Below are 15,055 nucleotides of genomic sequence, written 5' to 3'. Positions count from 1 at the left end.
TATGCATGCACATAATCTTGACTCTCCACGTTCTCTCCCTCCGATATCTGATACTGATTCCGCCGATCAAAAGTGTTTCGTTCGTCCTGACCATGACCCCTCGCTTCAAACCTACCACGATCACCTCCGCCACCCCTCGCTCCCGAATAACTATTCCGCGACCTTCCACCTCCTCGACCACGCTGACTACGTTGCTCACGAAGCACCGGACAATCTTCAGCCCAATGCCCAAACTCTTTACAATATGCGCATTGATCCTCAGCAATATCGGTACGGCCATACGACGCAGTACCCCCTCCTCGCCTGCCTCTATCATTCCCTCTAGATTGCGCACCACGAACCTGTGCCAACATCACCTTCATTTTCAATTCCTTCGCTTTCTTATCAACACTTTCTTTAGCCTCTATTTCCTGCCGCTCGTAATACTGAGCCATAGTTAACAAAGACGCAGGGGTCGCCGTGGTCCAGGAACTTTCACTTGTTTTCAATCGCTTCGCAATCTCCGGTAGGAGATTGGCCACATACTTGTCAACAAACAGATGCCTACCCGTATCATCTGTTAACGATTGTCCACTATAATCATGAAACGCTTCTTCGAAACGTGTGAAGAAGTCAGATACCGACTCGTCTTGTTTCTGTTTGCACGAGGCTAGCATAGTCCAATCAATCTTTTTAGGGGGAACAAGCGTCTTTAATTTGTTCAAAATAGCTGTTGGAAGATCTAAAATCAACTGGCATGGTTTGCATGCAGACTCCCTGTCTAAATCAGCTTGGCTTATCTCTTTCCAAGTTGCCCCAAACATTGCTTGATCATCAAACTTACGAATCGCTCTCCACATATCAGGGGGGAGAATTAATCCAAAGAAAAGATCTATATCAACAAGCGTCATAACACAAGAAGAAATAGCCCCCTCCACTCCTTCATAGAAAGCTGCCGGATTCTTACGGGGATCGGGTAAAGCGTTTTTCAATGCCATAACATCCGCTCTGTTCCAAGGCGTATACACCCAATTATATATAAAATACCCTTTGGCATCTACGGACGTTTTATCATCATCTGTACCTTGCCCTTTAGGGGGAAGATACAAAGGTGCAGCTTCACGCATAGGCATAACATGCACTGTAGAACTCTTATCTGCTCCAAAGATAGAACACTCTTTGGATTTCTCCGTCGACCCTGGCCAGGACTTCTCCGCGGCTTTTTGTGCTTCCCGCAATCTGGACGCCTCATCCCGTAGTTGGACCAATCGTAGGAAAAAGGTATCCGCATCTGAAATAGCAAATAAACCTTTACGCATTTGCTTGTGATAGACTGATACATCCTTAGGTTCTAAGTCCTCTGAATTCTTACGGAACCGCTCAATAACTTCATCCGCAAAAGTACCTAAAAAACACATCTGTTCTCGTTCCGACCACTTATTCCTTTCAGCATTAAGTTCTGACATAGTAATTCTATTCAAATTCAATTTTCTAGCAAACCCTCGTAATTCCGAAGCTCTCTCAGCGGTTAACCTCGTACTCGTCTTATCCTGGCCTTCATCACCGGAATCCTCGGTCGGGGCCGTAGGCTGAACATACGGAGGCGGAAACCGATCTAATAATGAAAAATCATCAATGTCATTAGTAAGGACAGTATAAAGCGGACGTCGAATAGGAAATTGACCGGCCGTTTGCAAATTACGTTCCCGTGCCTCCCTCTCTTTCTTCTCCTGCGACTCCTTCTCCTCCAGCTGTAAAGCTTTATCTCGAGCAGCCTTGCGCTGCTCTTTTTCCGCCAAGGCAATCTCACTCTTCATTCGTTCACGCACTGCTTTCTCCCACATACGCACACAATCAAACATGTCCTGTCTAGACCTGCGCTGAAACAAACATTGCTCCACAAACTGAACCTTTCGTAAATCAAACGACCCATGTAGTGGCCATTGTAACTCGGGATCAGACTTGGTATATTTATGCCATAATTTACTATACAGTATAGGGGGAAGGCCAAATTTCACATACATTTCACGGTTAGGGGTCCCCTCTGGGGGAGCCGGCTGAGATTCATTTAATCTATATGAGGTACCATTTCCAAAACAGCACATCCCTCGGAGTGTGCTTAAAACAGGCATGTTCAAAAGTACCACGAAAACGTGATACTGTAAAAATGGCACTTACTATACTTCACACAAATGTGCCGTTCAAAGTACAAACGAAGTTAGAGAAACATCTCTACATGCCTGCCTATGTGAAGTGCACTACACATATGTGTTCAAATTCACAAACTCAAATGTTAGCTAACTCAAATCATAGTCACATTCATAGAACTACAGTAAGCGTCCGCAGACTACCTTACCAATCACAATTCTTACCCAAATCTCAAATATCCAGGTTCCAACTGCCAAGGTCTTTGATCAAATCAGCTAAACAGGCACTGTACAGCAACGCAGACGAGCAGGATCTCAATCGGGGACCGGCGCCACCTGGAAGGTCAGATCAGAAGGAAGGGAAGAAAACACCGTGGGTGCCAAGACTCGGGTCACTCAGTGGCAGCGTACGCGTCCATGGCGAGTTTCCAATCCTTCGTCACGACCTCTCCTTCGGGCATCCGAGTCGCCGATGAGTCCCTTCGTGGTCGCCAATTTGTGGTATTGGGTTCTCCAGGCCTACATACTCCGCAGAATACCCACTACACCGTAAGAACTGTTGGCACGGAAACTAGAAAATGTAAAAGACAAGTTTATTAAGACCCCATGGGGTGGTGGTACATTCCTACAGCACCCTTCGGTAATGCAAGAAGTATCACCCCGAACATCGGTGCGAGTCCTTCTTTTATACAGTTTACAAACATAAAAAGGTAGGCGGTACATGGTTACAGAGTTTTAGGTACATATATGGTCATTTTTGGAACACAGCCAACTCATGGGAGGGGTTACAACACCACTGGTCAGTTTGGGGAACATTCCTAAGGGATGACTGGTCAGTTGGAACTGCGCAAGTGCGGGCTTGACCGTTACTAAAAATAGCCTGTTGCTGGGCAAACTCAAGTGGTCAGTGACACGGACAAAGGACTAAAGGGCACGCTGACCACGAGGCAGCTTGTTCTCTAAAATGGCCGCCGTAACATACAAAATGGTGGTTTCGAGTAAGGCCAAGATAAGGAAAATAACGTGTAGCAAAGCTTAACGCTAATGCATAGGGCGATTTCATATGCTGGAAGATAGTCAGAATATTGTGAGTTTTCTTATAAGGTCAGTTGGACCCCAGTGTAAAGTTCAGATCACCACAAAACACCATAGTGCAAATAACACATGTTTTATACACCCAATTTATGAACTTGATTTAAAATACAGATTTTTTTGTCACTGTTTTACATGAGCCAATAGCATTTTCAAAATATGATAGACCTCAATAAATGCTCAATTTAAAATAGTCACAAGTGCAAAAAGGGTTCTGCCTGTTTTTGCATTACTTCAGGTTCTACGTGGCAGTTACAAATATTGTGTTAAATGTCATGGTAATTACCCCAGCAGTTATTGCACCTTCACAGTTTAAAAAATGCACCCAGGTAACACTAAATATTTGTGTTTATCTTTTGGCAATGATATATGATGCACTCCATGACATCTTTACTCAGTGTTATATTCCCATGTCAATGTTTTGAACACTAGTCATTTACAAGATCTCAGATAAGACTAATATATCAATGTCCATTTAAATTCTCTATTCTCTTTTCAGCTTAAAGGGCCCATGGACCATAGCTATTTTGACAACTATCCTCCAGAAGAGGGGACAGTTCCAGATGAATTATCCGGCTGGGATATAGATTTTTGAATGACTGATACTAGAGCATAACTTTAAGGAGTCAACGAAGAGTAGCAGAACACTCAGAATGGGACTGGGTGAAGCTGAAGAGTTGCAGTAAGGTCTTTCTGCAGGTGCCATACAGCATGCTGTGTGAGAAAAGATTCCTGAATTGTATAAAAAGTATTGCGATTTCCAACGTGTGATCAAAGCGGAAGCAGCCATGGAAGAGACCTAGATGCTGTGCTGAAACAGGCATACACATGTGCTTGCATTGATTTCTATTTGGATAGCTGAACTGAAGAACCAGACCTGCTCTACAGTGGGAGAAGGGCTTCTCACTGAGAAGTGTGAAATGCAGCTCAGCCTTTTATTCTTCTTAGGCTGATTCAAGAACATAGAATTGTACATTTATTTGTGAAATGGTGCGAAGCCTTTCTATTGATGGAGTTTCTCATTAAATGATTGCTTCTGTTTTTTATTATTTGCACTCATTTTCGATATGTATTTGTTTTGCATATGATTTTGGTGAACAACATTTTGGCGCTAAGACACAATTTAGAATTTGAAAATAAAGTTGAACATGGTTACCGTTTGGCTTTGAAGACATAGAGGGGAATGCATATTCTTTTGAAAGATGAAAAGAAGTACAGACCACGGGGTTATGAAAGTAGTTCGCCTCAAAATGTGGATAATAAACACGAGTTAAAGAAGAAAAGAATTGTGAAAAGTGATACAATTAATATATGGTCAAGTTAACTTTGTAATTTTTGAACTTATGTATTAGGAGCGGCAGAGTATTATTTACTACGGAGGTTGTGAACAATGACATGGTGGTTAAGAATTCCAAGTTTGTGGCAAATGTATATGAGCTGTACAATACAAAACGTCGACTTGTGTACTGCCTATACTAAATTCATTTTAAATTGCACGCGTAAAATCTATTTGATCAGCCATTCTACACCTCATAAATCTTAAACAAACCTTTGTGATTGTAGGACCTGCTGGATAGTCATACATGTGACTAGGGGGGCTTTAAATGCCAGAAATGTTCCTGTCATCCAGGAAAAAAGTAGTTATCACAAAGCAAACAATGCATACTTTCTAAAAGGAAGACTAACTGATAGGACATCATCAAGAAATCGTAGTAAAAACTGTACATACATCATCTCATTTTACATAGCACTTGAATGACATGTTCTTTTATTTTCTATATGCCAAGGTACAATATAACTCCCACGTCCTCATCCTTTGTGACTTTTTTTTACAATCACATATTTTCAAGTGGCTTCATGTTGATTCTGACATCTTTGGACTGCCCTGACTCTGAATATGATTCCACAAGCCCTGAAATGGCTCTTGGTCTCACTCATGGTATGTGATCACTTGCCAATAACACCATCAGCATTAAAGTGGGGCTAGAAAGGCAATCATTTTGACAGCCCTAGTAATCTTCATAAAGGTCACAAGCACTCTATATGAGCGAAACAAATAATTTTTTGCAAAACAGGCTTAAAATGTTTCAATAACAAACTGCGCCTACATGATAATGTGCTCAGAAATATGCAACTGATGTTACTTTTCTCCGAAAACTAAAATAACCTAATGATGGCATACAGTAAATTTCAGGCATTGACTGATAGTAAAGCTTAAATTGTATTTTACTGTTGATTGATCTCTTAAGCAATAACCAATACCACTAGAAACCAGCAACATAAAGGTCTTGCAACCCCCTCATATACATTTACATTTTCAAATATCTATAGAGACAGATACACAGAGATGTCCCATTTTTAAATTAAATTGATATATTTTATTTTAGATTTAAAAAAAAAAATGTTTTACAGAACACAAAGAAGGACACAATCCAAAATGTTTTATGTATGATCCTTTTTGGTGGTAGCGATATTTATTGTGAGTTAAATGTTTTAAGCTAGACCTTACCTGTGAATGTAAAAGGGCGCGTTCATACATGTGATAGGGTGACCAAGCATCCGTAAGTTTCACGGACCGTCCGTCATTTTTGTATGATGTCCACAAGGCGTCCGTAATTTGGGGATCCCAAATTACGGACGCCTTACAGACATCATACTGAAATTGAAATGGGAAATCTCACTAGGGAATGCTGTCCCATGCGAGAGGCCCCGTGAGTTAAAAATATTTCACTCGGGCCTCTTGCTCTTACTTTTTAAACTGAAGAAACTCCCTGCAGCCGCCCCTCACGGACCTCCCTCGTGCAGACTGTGGAGTGGCCCATTGTCAGTCTGAGACTGCAGCTGATTGTCATTCTGTAAGTGCTAATGGGCCCAATTGTAGTGACAGCATGTGGGGTGCCTTCTCCTGCATGGGACTAGGGCAAGCATTCTGCTTTTGTCTTGGCGCCATGCTGGAGAAAATACAAATAAAATAACTAACACCGTTTTCACTGTACATTTAAAAGACAGATTTCAACATACAAATAAAAAATACTATTTATTAATGTTTATTGTTACTAGCGCAAATCTTGATTTCAGAAAGGGCCCGATGTCGCTTTGCAAAGTTGCGTGCATACTGAAAAACTGTGAAGTGCACCATTGGATCAACCTTATATAAACTTATTTTGACTTGTATTTATTTTGGTTGTCTATTTACTTACTTATATATTATTGTACCACCTCCTCTGATATGTCTGTAAAACTTATGTTTCGTCCCAAATTTTTGTCCTGAATTTTGACCTTCTGTTCTGAATTTTTGTCCTGAATTTTGACCCTTTGTCCTGAATTTTTACACTGACCGTCCTGAATTTGCACCCTGCCAGTTGGTAACCCTAACATGTGAAATGGGGAATCTAAATTCTTGAATTGGAAAGGAAGACGGAACACCTCAAAATTGCTCAAGAGTGTGGAAGAAGTGGTTTGTCCACCCTGACATGTTTAAGCTGTAGAGGCAAAGAAGAGAAAAACATAATGCAAATATCCTGTTCTGTCTGAATTTTAAAAAGCATGTTTTCCATGATGGAAAATCTGCCTAGAGTAGATTATCGTTTCCAGATGTACTATTTGAAATCAATGACTGGTGTTGATTTACTGCGCTGTGCCTGAAACCAAAAATATTCTTTGCATATTTTGTGTATGCAAAGAAATGGTAAATATATGACTGAAGTGGAAATATTTCTGTTCACTTAATTTTACAAATGTCTTTGCTAATTTTACTTGTAGTGTTTATACCATACGCTTTAACTGTTAGGTAACTTGTAAAGCATACTGCTGATATTGTAGTTCTAAATGATCCTCTATTTTCTTTTTAAACATCCATCATGCAAAAATAAAAATTCTGGGGGCTGCGGCTTCAGAGAAGCCCAAGGATGATGTGTCTCCAGCAGGCTCCATGACTTGGACCCCCGGCAGACACCATGATACTGCCGAAATCATGAACATTTTGCAAAATATTAAAGCAATTTATTAGCAGACGGTGAGGTCTCATTGAAAAGGATAAGACTCTGATTTCTTTGGGAAGCCAGATATGCCGAACGAAAAATACCAAGATGGCCGACACGAAGGCTCCAATGCAGGGAGCGTTCTCTTTGACTGTTTGAAGGTGTTGACTATAAAACAGGTGGTATTTGATCCCACAAGGAGATGAACATGACACAAAATTTCTAATGAGTAAACCATATGCAGATTGGAGGTGTAGGCTGGAGGAGAGTATAGCAGGCCCTCCCTTGAGAATCATGGACTGTAGTGGGACAGAGAGGCAGGCCCTGAAGAGAGCTGGATTGGCCCTACATTCAGTAGCCTCTGGGTGAGTGGTGCTCTTACAAGAACTACCCTATTGAGCGTATAAGATTAATCTGATTTGAGAGAGTCTCCTTAGGGGTGTTGTGGGGATTCTGCACATACACAGAACTATGCGCAGGAATAAAGGACCTCAGTGTTTAGGGGTTGTACCTTCCTACTACCTTAGTACCCAAAATCCCAAGACGGACTAGCTATAGTGTCTCTTTCGTTCTCCTACATAATCATGAAGCTACAAATGATTAGACAACCCAGAACCCAACACTCCTGACTCTCTTGGGAATGGTGGTAGCAAGACATACCCTTTTGCTCACTCACTCGTACTTGTCCACAATAAGGATCATCAGAGTCACTGTATAAAATGTTTATTTTAACTATCATGCTCTATACTGCAGTATACGAGCCACTACCAGCAGCAAAATGCATAAACCTAGCACATTTACATTGTTAAAATACCATAGAATATGAAGGGGGATGTCATTATATAGAGACATTGGAAAAAGGACTATTAGGCCTAACCACTCTCCCCTTGGTAAGTTAAATTTTATTAAATAAAGGAAGATCTCTGGGCTTTGTCAGCAGACCCCATGCCTTAGAGCCTAGATGGTAACTTTACATCATAGGAAGAGCATAGCTCTTCTCCAAGGAAAGGTTTCCCTCCAAGTGTGTGTGAACAACATGCCACCCCGTAATATCGAAGCAAGAGCTCTCCAGCAGTGCAGCTGTGTGTAGCATGTTTTGTCTAGGTAATAGGGACTGACCAAAAAACAATAACAAGGGGTATGTTTTTCGACCTTGCACATCATGTTCAGACTAAACTCCAAGAACAGCAAAGAAAACAGAAAGCAGACCGTTCTCATGTGAAAGACACAAACAGAGTCTTGCAAAATAAAGTCATGTAGTAACATGCGCAAAAGCAGCCTCATGGCAGCAGAGCTTATGCTAACGTAGAAATGTCGAGAAGTACCCTAAGGGCCATATGACAGGAGAACATGAGGAGACATTCACCCTCCTCCCCCCAGTGTAGCAATAAATGGGAAATTCACTACCACACCGACCTTGGCGCTCCTCTCATGCACTGGCTCTGACCTATACCATCTTACAAATGCCACAAACCAGCCACAGTCTCCCTCACCAAACTGAAGCAGTCACCATCCCTTGCTTATTTTGGTTTTAAGCCGCTAGGTCGTGTCTCCTAATACCATGTAAATTCTGTCCTTGCCCCCCTCCCCAACCATCAGTACACATGCTACCCACAAGCCTCTATCACTGACGCCTCGTCAGGGGTAGTAAGCGCTATATAAATGCAATTACAATACAATACAATACAATACAATCTACCTACGGCCCGCCAGCCTAACATCACAAAGCTGTTTTGAATTGTAGCTGCACACCTTGAGACACCAGTGACAAACATTATGACACTGGGATATTACAATACTCTCATCGACTGCTACATATAGCCACACACTGTAAGTGCACTCAGCCAATATTGTGGCAAATGTTACCCTCAAATGTGTATCCCTCAAAGAAATGCTACAGGCACTAAAACCAGAACATCCACAACCACAACGAAGCCGGGGCAATTCCAGACATCCAGAGAGCTTGATACCACTGACTTCCACTCACCAGCCACAAATGAGGGCATACAAACACTGCTTTCTGAATTCCATAAAGCTATCACACTTCTTCTTTGCATCAATACTTTAACAAGGCATTACCTGCTCTTGACCACTTGCTACAAAAAAAGAATTAAGTCTTGATCAGGTGGAAAACACTTTAGTAGAGCAAACCCATAAGAAACACGAGCAGGCTCTCAGAATAGATGCCTTGAAACCATAGCACCATGCTATGATGAAAAAACTTGATGACCTCAAAAATTGATCCTGAAGCAACAGCATATGCCCTCAAGACATTTCTTAAGAGTATTCTAATGGTGACCTACAATCTATGTAGAGGTGCTGTTTGCCAAAATACTCCAGCTTCCTGAAGACAAGCCAGTTTGCCTGGACTGCACCCACAGCGTCTACTTAACATTTCAACAAAGACAGAACCTGCCACCAGATGCCTTCGCTCAAGTCCATTATTTGTAAGAAAAAGAGAAACTTCTTGCTGAGGCCCTTAAACAAGAGCCACTCACCATTAGAAGGGATATTTTCACATTTTTTCAGAATGTCTCCTCCCTCACCCTTACAAAGCATTGAGAATTCAAGGAAATCACTGCTCACCTACAAAGAGAGAATATTCCCTATCGAATGGGCTACTCTTTCTGTCTCTTCTTTACCATCAAAGGAAAATACCATTGTTACAAAGTCTTCAAGTCAAATTAAAATTGTGAAGAATATTTAATAGCAGCACAGTGATGCACACCTTACAGTTCAAGCTCCAGATGAAAAACCAGAACAACTGTAACAGTACACAAAACTCATGCATTGGAATATAGAATCACATTGAAAGAATACCCTAGTACAAGCAGAGTGGCATGCGGCCAGGTAACATATAATCTTAAAGGACCATACTAGAAAATAGAAAGACAGTGGATGTAACATATCTCCCTCATTAACAAAACGAGGAAAAATAACTAATTACACAAAATCATTAAATCTCTTAGGAACTTGTACAATACGATTAGATTTTTTGACCCTGAGAGCAACAGAATCATCATTACTTATATCAACATTATCAGTAATAATTTTACTTTGTGCATCAACATTACCCTTATGAGTACAAGTGAAATTAGGACATTTAGCCAACCTTCTAACATTCCAAATGTTGCCATCTTTTGTTATGACACTATTGCTAAATACTTTTTTTTACCTGGATAGCTTTGCCAAATTTGTTGGCACCCTTGTTTATAAAACCTGGTTTGAGAATTTTAACCCAATCACCTATTTGGAAAGAATGTTTCTTGGCCCTCCATTTGTCATCAAACCATTTTTTTTGTTTTCATTTGTTTAAATTCCACTCGTTTAGCTACATCACTCATGCACTCCTTTTCTGAAATAAACAACTGTGCTTTCTCTCTTAACCACCATGGGCATACATTGGATGCGGGATCTCTACCTTTGAGAAGTTTGAAAAGACTGATATCAGTAGTGGTGTGTGGTGTGATGCAGGCAATCCATAAACGTTTTCTCAAAGCACTCACCCAACTTGAACCAAATTTAAGAGAATCCACCCTGAAACCCTTGAGAACTCAATTAAACCGTTCTGCTTGACCATTTGCATGTGGTTCAAAAAGTGATGTGAACTTGTGAATAATATTACATTCTTTGAGAAAATCTTCCATTTCAGAAGATGTTAACTGCACTCCATTATCTGTAATTAAAACAGAGGACATCCTTCACGAGAAAATAGCTCTAAAAAAATTGATTACTGCACTTGTGGTAGCTTTAGCAACAAACTTTACTTCAGGCCATTTTGAGTGATGCTCAATGATTACTAAAGCATATCGTGAAGACTCTGGTAACGTGAAATGGACCTGAGATGTCAAAAGCAATTTTTTGCCACAGTTCAGTGGGCCTTTTGACAACCTTCATCGGTGGAGTATGTGTTTTAAAAAAATGTTCACTACAAACACATTCAGTACATTCTCTGACTATCTATAAATTCTGTCAATACGAGGCCACCAAAAATAACTTCTGACTAGTCGTTTCATGGAAGAAATGCCTGGGTGAGTGTTATGTGCAATCTGTAAAATAACGTCGTACATACCTTCTGGGGGAACACATTTTCCGGATTTAAAATAAAATTGCTTTCAACCTCCAACTGCTCCGAGACATTAAAGAAAGGTAAAAGATCTGTTCTTGCCAAATTTTTTCTAGGCCAACCATCTAATGAACATTTTTTGAACTTACCCCATTTATCATCCTTCTGTTCACATTTACACCAAAGATCTTCAATTATTCCATGGAACTTTTCTTGAATTATGTCTTCTATTGTTAAAGCAAATTCATGCTCTTTTACCACATTTATATTATTCTGATCACATGGCAAGTGTGACAGAAAATCGGCTGTAACATTTTTTTTTCCTGGAACATATTTCCTATTAAAGTTATATTCCTGTAACTTGGATGCTAATCTTGCAATTCTGGCAGTGGAGTTCCAACCACCTCCTGTCGACAACATATTTACAAGTGGCTTGTGATTCGTACAAAGGGTGAATTTGCTTCCCCATACAAATAGTCTATAATGCTCTACAGCCCACACACGCGAAATACGCGCCAATCTTTTAAAATTGTTCTTTTGTGTTTGCCATATTTTAAAACTTTGATTCCTGCCCTGAGCTCTGTGCTGGGCTGCTTGCCATAAAAGTATTCCAATTTCAGCGGACTCTAGTGCTGCTTCGTGGAGTTTGTTGTCATCTGCCGCCATCGCCAGTCGCGAGGCCACGCCCACCTGACAGGCTACGCCCACCCCTCCCGCCTATAAGAACGCGCTGAAACACGAGTGCGCTCTCTGTAACCTTACCTCTGAGGCGGAAGCCGGAGGAAATACGCGCCAATCTTTTAAAATCGTTCTTTTGTGTTTGCCATATTTTAAAACTTTGATTCCTGCCCTGAGCTCTGTGCTGGGCTGCCTGCCATAAAAGTATTCCACTTTCAGCGGACTCTAGCGCTGCTTCGTAGAGTTTGTTGTCATCTGCCGCCATCGCCAGTCGCGAGGCCACGCCCACCTGACAGGCCACGCCCACCCCTCCCGCCTATAAGAACGCGCTGAAACACGAGTGCGCTCTCTGTAACCTTACCTCTGAGGCGGAAGCCGGAGGAAATACGCGCCAATCTTTTAAAATTGTTCTTTTGTGTTTGCAATATTTTAAAACTTTGATTCCTGCCCTGAGCTCTGTGCTGGGCTGCTTGCCATAAAAGTATTCCACTTTCAGCGGACTCTAGCGCTGCTTCGTGGAGTTTGTTGTCATCTGCCGCCATCGCCAGTCGCGAGGCCACGCCCACCTGACAGGCCACGCCCACCCCTCCCGCCTATAAGAACGCGCTGAAACACGAGTGCGCTCTCTGTAACCTTACCTCTGAGGCGGAAGCCGGAGGAAATACGCGCCAATCTTTTAAAATTGTTCTTTTGTGTTTGCCATATTTTAAAACTTTGATTCCTGCCCTGAGCTCTGTGCTGGGCTGCTTGCCATAAAAGTATTCCACTTTCAGCGGACTCTAGCGCTGCTTCGTGGAGTTTGTTGTCATCTGCCGCCATCGCCAGTCGCGAGGCCACGCCCCCCCTGACAGGCCACGCCCACCCCTCCCGCCTATAAGAACGCGCTGAAACACGAGTGCGCTCTGTAACCTTACCTCTGAGGCGGAAGCCGGAGGAAATACGCGCCAATCTTTTAAAATTGTTCTTTTGTGTTTGCCATATTTTAAAACTTTGATTCCTGCCCTGAGCTCTGTGCTGGGCTGCTTGCCATAAAAGTATTCCACTTTCAGCGGACTCTAGCGCTGCTTCGTGGAGTTTGTTGTCATCTGCCGCCATCGCCAGTCGCGAGGCCACGCCCACCTGACAGGCCACGCCCACCCCTCCCGCCTATAAGAACGCGCTGAAACACGAGTGCGCTCTCTGTAACCTTACCTCTGAGGCGGAAGCCGGAGGAAATACGCGCCAATCTTTTAAAATTGTTCTTTTGTGTTTGCCATATTTTAAAACTTTGATTCCTGCCCTGAGCTCTGTGCTGGGCTGCTTGCCATAAAAGTATTCCACTTTCAGCGGACTCTAGCGCTGCTTCGTGGAGTTTGTTGTCATCTGCCGCCATCGCCAGTCGCGAGGCCACGCCCCCCCTGACAGGCCACGCCCACCCCTCCCGCCTATAAGAACGCGCTGAAACACGAGTGCGCTCTGTAACCTTACCTCTGAGGCGGAAGCCGGAGGAAATACGCGCCAATCTTTTAAAATTGTTCTTTTGTGTTTGCCATATTTTAAAACTTTGATTCCTGCCCTGAGCTCTGTGCTGGGCTGCTTGCCATAAAAGTATTCCACTTTCAGCGGACTCTAGCGCTGCTTCGTGGAGTTTGTTGTCATCTGCCGCCATCGCCAGTCGCGAGGCTACGCCCACCTGACAGGCCACGCCCACCCCTCCCGCCTATAAGAACGCGCTGAAACACGAGTGCACTCTCTGTAACCTTACCTCTGAGGCGGAAGCCGGAGGAAATACGCGCCAATCTTTTAAAATTGTTCTTTTGTGTTTGCCATATTTTAAAACTTTGATTCCTGCCCTGAGCTCTGTGCTGGGCTGCTTGCCATAAAAGTATTCCACTTTCAGCGGACTCTAGCGCTGCTTCGTGGAGTTTGTTGTCATCTGCCGCCATCGCCAGTCGCGAGGCCACGCCCACCTGACAGGCCACGCCCACCCCTCCCGCCTATAAGAACGCGCTGAAACACGAGTGCGCTCTCTGTAACCTTACCTCTGAGGCGGAAGCCGGAGGAAATACGCGCCAATCTTTTAAAATTGTTCTTTTGTGTTTGCCATATTTTAAAACTTTGATTCCTGCCCTGAGCTCTGTGCTGGGCTGCTTGCCATAAAAGTATTCCACTTTCAGCGGACTCTAGCGCTGCTTCGTGGAGTTTGTTGTCATCTGCCGCCATCGCCAGTCGCGAGGCCACGCCCACCTGACAGACCACGCCCACCCCTCCCGCCTATAAGAACGCGCTGAAACACGAGTGTGCTCTCTGTAACCTTACCTCTGAGGCGGAAGCCGGAGGAAATACGTGCCAATCTTTTAAAATTGTTCTTTTGTGTTTGCCATATTTTAAAACTTTGATTCCTGCCCTGAGCTCTGTGCTGGGCTGCTTGCCATAAAAGTATTCCACTTTCAGCGGACTCTAGCGCTGCTTCGTGGAGTTTGTTGTCATCTGCCGCCATCGCCAGTCGCGAGGCCACGCCCACCTGACAGGCCACGCCCACCCCTCCCGCCTATAAGAACGCGCTGAAACACGAGTGCGCTCACTGTAACCTTACCTCTGAGGCGGAAGCCGGAGGAAATACGCGCCAATCTTTTAAAATTGTTCTTTTGTGTTTGCCATATTTTAAAACTTTGATTCCTACCCTGAGCTCTGTGCTGGGCTGCTTGCCATAAAAGTATTCCACTTTCAGCGGACTCTAGCGCTGCTTCGTGGAGTTTGTTGTCATCTGCCGCCATCGCCAGTCGCCTGGCCACGCCCACCTGACAGGCCACGCCCACCCCTCCTTTCCCTAAATGTGCTTCCCACGCAAGCGCAGCGGACGAGCGCAGCGGGAGCGCCTAAGGCAAGCCCGTCTGCGCCCGTCATCGCCAGACCATCACCTCTCGCCAGTCCCCCTGCTCAACTCGGACCACATATACTGCAGTACGATAGAAAGTCCCTCCTCGCACTTAAACCAGACTCAAGATTTAACAAACTTGAAGGCTGCTTTGGACAAACAGGTCTGTACTGCAAGTCGTGTTGTTTTTTGACACCCTCACCCGGGCTAGCCAGCCACAATACCACTGCTTATAAGCAATACACCCTTTCCATCC

General features: G+C 43.3%; 1 protein-coding gene across 2 annotated transcripts in view; it reads left to right on the top strand.

Annotated features, from left to right (window-relative positions):
• Nucleotides 1–3,813, top strand: part of PRKG2 (protein kinase cGMP-dependent 2) — an 898,053-nt gene extending 894,240 nt beyond the window's left edge. For both annotated transcript variants that reach the window (XM_086963161.1, XM_086963160.1), the window contains exon 19: nt 3,718–3,813. In XM_086963161.1, coding sequence (XP_086819287.1) covers nt 3,718–3,813 — 96 coding nt within the window. The remainder of the gene's footprint in view (nt 1–3,717) is intronic.
• The last annotated feature ends 11,242 nt before the right edge of the window (nt 3,814–15,055 follow it).

Source organism: Lissotriton vulgaris, chromosome 3_1 (genome assembly GCF_964263255.1).
Source record: "Lissotriton vulgaris chromosome 3_1, aLisVul1.2, whole genome shotgun sequence".
NCBI classification, from domain to species: Eukaryota; Metazoa; Chordata; class Amphibia; order Caudata; family Salamandridae; genus Lissotriton; species Lissotriton vulgaris.
This window is presented reverse-complemented; position numbering and strand designations above follow the sequence as displayed.